Consider the following 12,069-nt stretch of genomic DNA (forward strand, 5'->3'; position numbering starts at 1 on the left):
TCTCCAACTAGCGAACACCTTTCACGGGTTTTTCAAGAGGCACGGCATTGAAGTATTTCAGCTGAATGTTATAGGAATTAACTGTCGTGATGCTGAGAGTGTGTAAAGCTGTTATTTATACTAAGGGAGGATTTTTAATAAAGATATAGTTTATCATTTGAAGGTTTATATATTTGTTTGGCCAAAGTTAATCTTCATTACTGTTACATTACCAAGTTTGTTGCATAGAAACAGAAGGATCATGCACGTGTCTCAAAAAACGTAAAAAACTAAATCTATTCAAGTCTAATCTTCTTTTAAGTGATTGAAAATGCACCCTACCATATGTTTCTGTATTAGTTGTATTTTTCTAAGCTGCACCCTGCTGAACAAACCTTTCAGCTAATTATCAAGCCTAATTAGCATTGTAATTAGTATATTTCCCCCTACGCTCTCATGTTTAAACTATGGGGCTAAAACTGACCATGTTGCTTTCTATGACTGCAGTTAAAGAACTAAAAATGTAGTAAATTGTGTATTGTGCTTTACTTTAATAAGAAATAAAAATATTATTAATTCGAAAGGAATCGAGCTGTAGGGAGTTTTCATACCGGCGTGGGTGCCCACATACTGTGCTGCGTAGAACAGGATGCCCTCCAGTGAAATTGTCTTGAACTGCAGCACGATGTGTGTTCTCTGTCTCATATGTATGAGGGGAAAAGCCATCCAGGAGGACCAGTTAGCTTTAAAAAGTGGGTCGCTGATGGACAAAGCTTTGGGAAAGAGAGGACTAGTTTTAGATTTGAACAAACTATATGGTGTTAGGACATTTTGTTCTTAATATTTTGTATAGATAAACTGTTTACAATCCAAAATAATCCAATATACAGTCTCTTTCACAAGTATTGGAAAGGCAATTTGCTATACACTGAAGACATTTGGGTTTCTTGTTGCCTAGGATTGCCTTTTTAGATTGGTTGAAAATGAATAGCTCTGTCCATTTACAGAGAAATGCATTTAGTCTGAATTGGGAAGAACTTGATTCTGCAAAACAGTGACTCAAAATAAGCTGTGCTACCAATCAAAGTAGAATAATGCAGCAGGTGATACCAGGATGCAACAGGTGAAGGTTTTTGCAGCCAAGGGATTTGTGACCAAATAGTTATTTACTTTCTGTGGTCAGACGAATTGATATTTTCTTATTTCTTTTTGGAAACCATGTACACCACGTCCTCCGGACTAAAGAGGATAGGGATCATCCAGCTGGTTATCTAATCCTATACTGTTGTTCATAGAAAATTAGGTAGTCCGCCACCACAGGAACAATATTTTAAGTTGTTTAACACATCCAGATGTTAAAGCTGTAATTCTGATATAATGTTATATAATCTTTTCATTTTAAACCCAAACATCTTCCGTGCAGACAAAAGAATTGGTCTTGTTCTAATACGTTTGGAGAGAAATTGCAATGTATATATTCATCTGTAATATGTAAGATCTGAACTGGCTGGTATTGTTACAGTACCTCAACTGACCTGTGCCTTTCAAAAATAGATTTTTTTATGTTTTTTATTACTAGGATAATGGATTACAATTATATTTTACACCCCCAAATCTAAAAAAATTAAAAAAAGTCGGGACACTGTGTAAAATGTTCGTAAAACAGTCACGATTCTGTGATTGAAAGCTCATAACATCTCCAGAAGTTATTGTCTGTGAACACAGTTTGCCATGTCATCTAAAATGCAGGTTAAATCTCATGCAGGCATGCAGGAACTTGATCCAGAAATGCTGCTAACCTCTCTGGGCCAAAGCTCATTTGAAATGTACTGAGGCAAAGTGGAAAACTGTTTTGTGGTCAGACTAATACAATTTTCTATATTTTTTTGGGAAACCATGGGCACGAGGTCTTCCGGACTAAAGAGGAAAGGGACCATCAGGCTTGTTATCAGCGCTTAGTTAAAAAAGCTGCATCTCTGATGGTATGGGAGTGCATTAGTGCCTATGGAATAGGTAGCTTACACTTCTAGAAAGACTCCATAAATGCTGAATTGTATAATACGGGTTTTAAAGCAACAAATGCTTCTGCCATTTTCGTCCATTTTTCATTTTTCAATTTTTCATTCTTGGATATTTGAGCAAGACAATGCTAACGGCATACTGCATCTATTACAATAGCATGACTTTGTTTTAAGTAGAAGAGTCATAGTGCTAAACTGGCCTGTCTGCAGTCTAGACCTTTCAATATTTGAAAACATTTGGCGAGTCATGTAACGAAAAATACAACAAAGGACACCAGGAACTGTTGAGCAACTAGAATCCTGTATCAGACACATATGAGACAACATTCCTGTCCCAAAACTTCAGTGACTTGTCTCCTCAGTTCAAAAATGTATACAAACAGAGGATGTGACACTACACAGTGGTAAACATGGCAACTTTTTTTGAGCCGTCAAATTAAAAATGACCTTTTTCTCAGTTTAAACATTTAATATGAGATTTGCAAATGATTGCATTCTGGTTTTATTTACACTTTGCACAGCATCCCAACTTTTTTGGGGGTTGTACTATTTAATCTATTTACAGTATATTAATGGAATAAATGATACCTTGGAGGTGCAGCAGGTAGCAATGATACATAAGGAATAGAGTCAGGTTTATTGTCTGTGTTTCCCATTTACTCCCTGTTTTCTCTGTGCGAGTTTTCTTTTGTTTCTTTCCACCTCATAAAAACATGCCGATAGGTCGATTGGCTGCACTAAATTGCCCCTAGGTGTGAACGAGTGTGTGAACGTGTCTCGGCATAGCGCTCTGTGATGGATCAGTGCCCTCTCACACACAATGTTCCTGAGATTGGTTCCGAATTTCACCATGATGCATAAATGTTGAGGGAGTGAATTTGTGTGTCTATCCCTTACCATTGAAGCTAAAAAAATCAATGCATGTCTTGGACAATTAAAGGATAATTGATTGAATACCGGTTAGCGTGTATTATTGCTTTTGCATGAGCACAGGCTTTACAATTCAGTTCTCTGTAGTGATCCGAAAAAAAAAACTCGTTTTACAGTAATTAACCGTTATAGTCAAAAATCCTTCCCCAATGTACTTCAGGAGCAAACCTTCCTGGCAGAACTCGCCGCTGGTGCCCAGGGGACACTGACAGCTGTAGCCTTCAGGAAGCATAACACATGTAGAACCACGGGCACACGAAGGAGGCGGAATGTGTTCCAAATCACAGAAGGACACTTTCTCAGAGCACAGAGCGCCTTTCCATTCAGACCCGCATTGGCAGCTGAAATGTCAAGAGAAATGCATTAAAACGGGTTTAAAAAGGCAAAAGTAAGCAAAGATTTGACATTTTTCAACTCGTTTAATCAGCCATGTCTTTAAAAAAAAACACCCAAGAGACGGAGTTGAGTCAGCAAATTCAGACATGCAGAAACTCAAACTAATCTGGAGGATAAAACATTGTGCAAAAAAAATTTGACAATTTGTCGAGGTGAAAAAAATGGTTTAATCGAACAATAAATGTCCTCAAAACATGCAGCCTTCCATTTCAGAAAATGTTGGGAACTATGTAAAATGTTAATCAATACAGAACGCAATAATTTGCAAATCTTATAAACTCGTATTTTATTCACAATAAAACATAAAAAACAAATGTTGAGAAAATTTACTATTTTAAGAAAATAATAAGGTAATTTTTTATTTGATGGCTGCAAAAGGTTAAAAAAAAAAAGTTGGGTGTAAATAGTGTATCTTAGAGAGGCTCTCAGAAGTAACAATATACTGCATCTATTACAACAGCATGACTTTGTTAAAACCACTTTGCTAAAGTGGTCTTCCTGCAGCAAAGCAACATTTGAAAACATTTGGAAACAAAAAACACAACAAAGGAAACCCAGAACTGTTGAGCAGGTAGATTCCTGTATCAAACACATAGGACAGTGTTCATCTCCTCAATTCCCAGATGTTTACAGACAGAAGATGTGATGCTACACAGTGGTGATCATGGCCCTGAGATGTGTTGCAGCCATCAAATTCACAAATACCCTTTTTTCTTTAAAATGTTATATATTATCACTTTAAACATTTGATATGTTCTATTGTAAATAAAATATGGGTTTATGAGATTTTCAAATCATTGCATTCTGTTTTTATTTGTGTCCCAACTTTGAAATAAGGGTGTAGAAGGAAATCAGCTGATTGGTTGTTTTTGGATCTCACAGAAACTGCCAGGGTGTTTTATAACAGACGTTGACTGTCTCTCTTTTCCCAGACGGCCTCAATTATAATGAGATCAGAGCCCTGAGGAGGCCTTGCCATCTGTTGTAGAATTGCTTGTTCTTTAGAATATTTAGAAAATTAATGCTTGGGAAATATTTTCTACTGGCAAAACCTTAACATAATGTGTTATACAACGCAAACACAAGCACTAAATAGAATTCGATGGAAGTGAAATCTTACTGTACAGAGGATCCGGAGTCGATACAGCTGCCACCATTATGACAGGTAAGCAGACTACACGGAGAGACCCCACACTGACCCACACTGCGGGCGGATATAGGCGGCGTTTCCAGATTGGTCAGTGTGTGGAACTTGCCGTCGTATCTGGTCCGGAATTGCACATTATAAATGCAACCTTTTCGAACAAACCAAGAAAAAAAAAATATAACAAGAATATTTTTATTGAATATACTCAAATAACCCTTTTCACCCAGTGACCCAGACTTCAAGTTTGACATGCTATACTTATTCAATTATCATCAACTATGTTTAACCCAGTTAAAAGCATCTGATTAGGGAAAATAATGAACATGAACTTGTGAAATGAATGTAAGTCCGACTGTACATGTGAGGCATTCATACATGAGTTATTTCTATTTTGTACATGAATAGACTAATAATAATTGCTGTACATAAAAGGCACACTTTGGCTTATGATTAGCTTTCAGAGCCCCATCCTGAGCACATACTCTGATCATTAAAGAAACAATTTGAATATTCGACAGATTCAGCGTCGCGGGTCACCAGCTGCCGGAGAGCGCAAATTTAATCTAATCAGCTATTATTCAGCTATTATTCATAGCGCGCCTTATTTTGTGTTAAACTCTAATTTTGGTGTATAGAGAAGCTTCCCTGATATATTGAAGAACACCAAGTATATCTAATATTAAGCACAACAGCATTTAGCATACAAAAAAGTGAAAAAAATGGACTGCGTCCTTCTCATTCGTAGAACAGACCTAAGTACATCTCTCTCTCTCTCTCTGTCTGCCTGTCTGCCTGTCTGTCTGCCTGTCTGTCTGTCTGTCTGTCTGTCTGTCTCAGAGGTGTAAAGAGCACTCAAAAATCATAGAGTAAAAGTACAGGTACCTGACTGTAAAACGTACTCCATTAAAAGTTAAGTAGCCACCTGGACCTACATGAGATTTAACCTGCATATTGGGTGACATGGCAAACTATGCTGACACACACACACATATGTGTGTGTGTGTGTGTGTGTGTGTGTGTGTGTGTCAGCATAGTTTGCCATGTCACCCAATATGCAGGACAGAGTATGGAAAACTGTTTTGTGGTCTGACTAATTAGATTTTCAATATCTTTTTGGAAACCATGGACATGACGTCCTCCGGACTAAAGAGGAGAGGGACCATCAGGCTTGTTATCAGCGCTCAGTTAAAAAACCTGCATTTCTGATGGTATGGGTGTGCATTCAAATAAAATATATTATATTATATTATATTATATCAGTATGTATATGATGTGCCAACAGTTATATCAATTCATGAGATTTAATAGGGGTGACATGATTAATTAACATTGTAAAGTAAATATATAGTTAGAAGACATTCCATAATTTTTTTGGCATGCACGCCCCACTGGCCAAAATAAGAATCTTAAAGGCCGACCTATTGTAGCTACTGTACCATAAACCTTCTGACAAGGGTATTGGACTTACATCTCAGTCTGGCATCATGCACGACAACTCGATAGAAACTCGAGACTTTACCCAAAGTCTTGTTTATGTAGAATGTACCCTTTTGTTACTGTACTTAAGTCATTTATTTGGCTACTTTCTAGTTTTACTAAGTATTAAATATATAAGCTACTTTAGCGGTCTACTTAACTACATTTATAATTCAATATATGTGATTATGACTCAACTATATTTGAATTGACAATTCCATTTCACACCTCTGTTGAAGACGTACATCATCAATGCTCCTCTACCCGCATCTGCTGCCTGTGAGCGACTTTTTAGCACCGCTGGCCTCATTTTCAGTCCAAAAAGAGCTTGAATCAATTACAAAAACCTTTGAGAACAAGCTTTTGTTGCATTAAATCACAGTCAGCTCTGAATATTTGCTCTTAAATTATATTAAATGATTACCTTTCAATTTATTTGCCCATTAAATATTAATGGTTCTTCTACTTTGCGACATGATTCTGTCATTTTATTTGTTAACTAAAGATCCATTTTTTTTTTTTTTTAAAGATTTGCTTTATGTTTGTTCATTGTTTCAATCTGGTGTGTTGAAGAGGCTGTTGTGTTGATCTTGGTTAATGAATGCAGTGTTCAGGTGTACAATCTGTATTTTAGGAAATAAAAACCTCACAAATGAAATGTTTTGGATTTTCTCCAACACGGGTCTTGGTGTTGAGATCCAATGCGTCTTTGAGCCTACGTTCAAGATGGGTTTTAAGACTTCTACGCAAGTCCTAAAGTTTTTAAAGCAAGGTAACTAGCCTTTTTCTAAAGATTGATTATCAGGTCCTTCACACCTTTGGGGTTTGAAATTGCAGATGTGGAAAGCATTAGTCTTTCTTCTGGTTTTGAAAAATATCAATGGTTGGTTGAAGCCAGCATCATCTCTCAGTCTTACACAAGCCTGTGAATGGCACCAGTAATCTGAGACTGGCGTATGAATTGAGCCTGTGTGCGAGAAGTGCACAAAAAGTCACAAATATTCATTACTATAAACATGTCTCTGTAGCAAAACAGCAAATATTTTTCCTTGACTAGCGGATTGAATGAGCGATCGTTTTAGTGCTGATTTCTTCACTTGTTCAATCTATTAATAGACGCCTGTGTGTTAGACGTTTGCCTGATAATTATATCTGTTGATTCCCCCCATGCAGCAGACCCACACATACACCCACACACCTCACACATGATTTGCCCCTGAAGACATCGGGTGGCACTTTATTAGTCTTGCATTGTGTTTGTTGACATTTCCTAGGGGACCGTAGCTCACGGATAACTGCCCATGGAGTGCATTAGCTGCAAATTTACCTCAAACGTTCACAATTAGAGAGCACTTTGAGACAGATGAACCGATATAACCGGATCGCCTGGAGAAGGTAGCTGACTTTAAGATTTGTTATCTGCAGTGTGCCTGTGTGCACAGGAAATATATTAACCTGCCAAGCTAGCTAGCAGACTTAAACAGGCGTCAAGGATTTTATTCAAACTCCGGCACGCGGTGAATCAAAGTCAGTTTTAATATGATGACTCACTCTACATAATGAACGATTGAGAGAAGACGGTATAAAGGAAACATTGTGGAGAATGCTCTAGAACCATTTATTCATCATTTCAGAATGACAAATTGGACCTAAGGTCTTCAGACAACATTTTTTTCAATCCTTCTCAGAAATACATTATTTGTATAGCGCTTTTAACTATTTACGTTCTCTCAAAGTAGCTTTACAGAAATAAAGGCGGTTATTAAATAATGTTTAAGTCTGTCCCTAATGAACGAGCCAGTGGTGACTATGGCAAGAAAAAGCTTCCTTTGATAAGAAAAAGATCAACTGTAGTCTTTGGCAGATCGATTCGAAAGCATCAATGCTTTCTATACTGGTATTGTATCGAGATGATCAATTCCCACATAAAATGATCAATCCTACCTAACAAGTGAGTTCACTATTTACTTAATGTGAATAGGAACTATTTCATTTTGCACTGTGACTCCAGCCTTCTGTCACTCAGTCATATATCTTGGGTTTGCTGCATCATCTTTAGCACCTGAGAGAAATTTTTTCAAAAGCAGGACAGTCGATCAGTCAAAGATGAAACTCAAGTGGGGGAAAAAAAAAAGGGCAATATTCTTTTGTTACTTCAAAATAATGAATATAGATGAAGCAATGTTTCATTTAAATTTTATTCATTTTTATTTTTGTCAAAGCAGCTTTACAGAGGTATTGTATAGTTGTATAAAATAATGTATACGTTTTTCCTGTGGCAAGAAAAAACTTCCTGAGACTTCATGAGGAAAAAACCTTGAAAGACTCCAGACTTCATTAGGGATGTGCATGTCCATAACTGAGGCTGATGTGATTTAGATCTCAACGCATAGCTAACGATACGATACATCAAAAGATACGTATGAAGCAGCTACAGATGCGATACGATTTACCCCTATTTCGATTTGATTCAACAAAATGCAAAAAAATGTGGGTTGCCTTGCAATTCAATATGGTACAGAAAGTCCGCTTTTACCTTTTTACCTCAGACAGACAACAAATCATCAATTTACTTAAGTGCCTTCTGACTTCTTTCACAAACTGGCCTTTGAAGTGCAAAAAAAAGAAAAATGTTCAAATAAAACCAGACGTTCTTTTCCTGTTCTGTCTCCAGAAAAATGCAGCTCTACCTCTGCCATGTTAATCTGTATTCTATGCGACTCTCAGTAACGTCATCATATTAACGTAGCAGCAGTGGTGCTGAGAGAACGAGCTCGAGACACAGTTTATCAAATCTGAAATATTGGTCACAAATTATTGGTCACTTTCTAAATAATAAAAGTATAGTGCATCTACTTATAATTATATATAAATAAATTGTATTTTTACTGATGCAAATAAGTTAAAAACGATGCATCGTTAATCTTTTTTTTGCCGATACCCCGATGGGCAATTAAGTGTGACATTTTATTAGGAACCCCGACACCTGCCCATTATCCCATCAGCCAAATCAAGCAGCAGCAGAACAATGCATATAATTATAAAGCTACAGGTCAAAAGCTTTAGTCCACACCAGGAGATATTTTTACTGGCCAGTGTTTCTGAGCCGGTGCCCACAGTAGCCTCAGATTTCCATTGTTTGCTGAGAGAAGTAGAACCTGATATCATCTTCTGTTGTCGCCTCAAAGATCTACACATTGTCTGCTCTGAGATTCTTTTCTGCCCACTAGAGTGGTAACAAGTGCTTATGAGAGTTACCATAGCCTTCGTGTCAGCTCAAAGTTGGGCAGTTCCTGTGTCCTCTCTTATTAACAAGACATTTCAGCCTGCTGCTCACTGTGAGTTTTTTCCTATTCAGTGTAAACTCTAGAGAGTGTTGTTTGTGAAATTCCCAGGAGAAATCTCCAGCAGTTTCTGCAACATTTAGGAAAAAAAAAAACTATCTGGCAACCAAGTCGTGTTTAAAATCACAGAGATGCCTTTTTTTTTTTACTATTCTAATGTTTACTGTGAACATGAACCCAAGCTTATTGTCTTATAAGTTGCAGAAGCGGAAGGTCTGCTTGTCAGTGCTCAGACCATGAATTGCACACTGCAATAAGTCGGTTTGCAGGCCGTCATCCCAGAAGGAAGCCTCGCCTGAATCTGGCTCACATGAAAGCCCGCAAACAGTTTGATAAAGACAACATGTCTAAGAGCATGAATTACTGGAACCATGTTGTGTGGTCTGATGAGACTAAAATAAACTTGTTTGGCTCAGATGGTGTCCATCATGTGTGGTGACGCCCTGGTGAGGAGCACCAAGAAAATTGTGTCTTGCCTACATTCAAGCATGGTGGTGGTAGCATCATGGTCTGGGGCTGCATGAGTGCTGCTGGTACTGGGAAACGGCAGTTAATTTAGGGGAAAATGAATTACAACATGTGCTGTGACCTTCTGAAGCAGAACATGATGCACAGAAAATTGCCAAGTATGTCTCCAGACCTGAACCCAACGAGCACCTGTGGGCCTCAAGCAGAAGGTGGAGACACGCCATGTTTCTAACATTCAGCAGCTCCGTGATATCATTATGAAGGAGTGGAAGAGGATCCCAGCAACAACCTGTGCCGCTCTGGTGAATTCTATGCCCAGGAGGATTAAGGCAGGTTCTCCTTTAAGAGAAATTTTTAGAAGTTGTACATAAACCACGAAAGAGTCCATATCGCTAGACTGTCGAAAAGACGTCAGCGATGACAGTAAGTGGCAGTGAATTTTCCAGCATGTGCAGAACAAAAATCTGAGTTTTTCGCACATGTGCAGAACCAACCATGTGACACAAGGCGGAGACTAAACAAACTTCTGGTCTGCCACTTAATATGTTTGTAAGCGAACTCAGATTTGAACTGTTCCACACATAAAACAACGATTGCTTTTGGTACACGTGCACCGTAACGAAAGTCCTGTACCGGAACGGGTAGGTACGAATACCTATACCGTTACACCCTTAATGAGCAGGTATACTGAGGATGTGCCTACTGAAGTGGCCTGTTGGTGTAATTTCATTTTACCTTGTAGTACCAACCAAAATACAGTACATCACTCAAATTGATATTCAGTTTTGCCTTTACCGTCTTAACCAGTACAGATGGTCCCCGAGTTACGATGGATCTTACGATGACGAGAGCGATATGACAAAATGTTGAAAATATTTACAATTTTGCACAGCAGCCTACGATATACAATACATTGGACATGCAGTTGGGATGAGCGTATCGATAGCTAGCGGTCGACAGAGTAAAGTTGTCTCAGTGTGTATTTTTTTCATGTGTATTATAACGGATTCAAACAGCAATTTTAGTGCTAAAAGCATGTCTTCCAAGCCCCCAAGTATGTCTCCTGCTTGTAGGGAAAAAAAGAAGAGGAAAGCCATCTGTTCAGAGCAGAAAATGACAATCATAAATTACAATGAAGCAGGAAAGGCTGTCAAATTCACAGCACCATCTTTGTTTTTTTTGACTTACGATGGGCTCGTCGTAACGTATCGTAAGTAGGGGACTACCTGTACATTAAACTATTTCCCATCAGCGGCCCTCCCGTTAAAACATTATTCCTCTAAATTCTCTTTGAATCCGTAGAGCTAAATCCCTTGGGGAATTTACACAGGGCTCAATTCCATTCGGCCAATTAAGGCACCTAATCGGAATGCAAAAGCGCTCGGTTGATATTCAGTAGCAAATTTCCTATGCAGATTTTTTTGCTAATTGAATTCGCCCCCTGAGCTGCATCATAAAACTGAAATGAGGTTCATTACAAGACAGTACCTTTTAATACCATAAAATGTCTGACTTACGATATGCTGGATTCAATCAACAAAAAGACACCGATTAGTTTAATGAAGATGTTGTTGTTACAGCTAATTCTCTTACCTTGAAAGCTATTATCGAACCTGGCACCTATAGGCAGCATCTCGGGGACGTGTTCGCTGTAGCCACCCACGTAAAGTGGACTAAAGGTGGTCAAAGCTGCCAGCTTACCGGGACTCGACCCTGTCTTGTTCCTTTGGCCATCAACCTGAGGACACACCGTTAAGAAAGGTACAACTGTAGAACTATTTATAACGATCTACTACATATTGCTAGCATGTAAAGCTGGGTTTAGTGTGAGTCATACATAATGTCTTAAAAATCTAATACTTAGTCTATATGAGCTTAACATTTTCCAGCTACTTATTAAGTTATTTTAATGGAAAAAGAATATGTGTGTGGTCAACTGCAGTCTCTCAGTTCTTGCTAAAAGATGAGGGGTGTTCAAGTCAAACCGAGACTTTCTAAAATAACACATTTCAAGCAGTGAAAACCGCATTTATTTTTCAACATACTCCTCTGCTACATTTATACGCTTATCCTAGCATTTCACTGATGCCCGGAAAGATTCCGGAGTAAGAACGGGAGCTTTGAGGATGGATTTGGACTGTAGTTAATGTCAACAGTCTGCTACACTCAGGACTCAGGACTACAGTTTGCTTCTGATCACCATCACTGCCCCCCGCAACATTGTTTATCTGTAATAAATGGACATTCGGTGCAACTCTGATGAGGATGGGGTTCCTCTTGAGTCTGGTTCCTCTCAAGGTTTCTTCCT

At 38.3% G+C, this 12,069-nt stretch overlaps 1 protein-coding gene across 2 annotated transcripts in view; it reads right to left on the bottom strand.

Moving 5' to 3' along the window:
* The window catches only part of eys (eyes shut homolog), a 307,099-nt gene that overhangs the window by 5,915 nt on the left and 289,115 nt on the right, over window positions 1-12,069 (bottom strand). For both annotated transcript variants that reach the window (XM_083532265.1, XM_083532266.1), the window contains 4 exons: window positions 11,355-11,499; window positions 4,447-4,621; window positions 3,099-3,271; window positions 591-752 (listed from right to left, as the gene is read on the bottom strand). In XM_083532265.1, coding sequence (XP_083388391.1) covers window positions 591-752; window positions 3,099-3,271; window positions 4,447-4,621; window positions 11,355-11,499 — 655 coding nt within the window. The remainder of the gene's footprint in view (window positions 1-590; window positions 753-3,098; window positions 3,272-4,446; window positions 4,622-11,354; window positions 11,500-12,069) is intronic.

This window comes from Silurus aristotelis (assembly GCF_946808225.1).
Source record: "Silurus aristotelis genome assembly, chromosome: 27".
NCBI lineage: Eukaryota > Metazoa > Chordata > Actinopteri > Siluriformes > Siluridae > Silurus > Silurus aristotelis.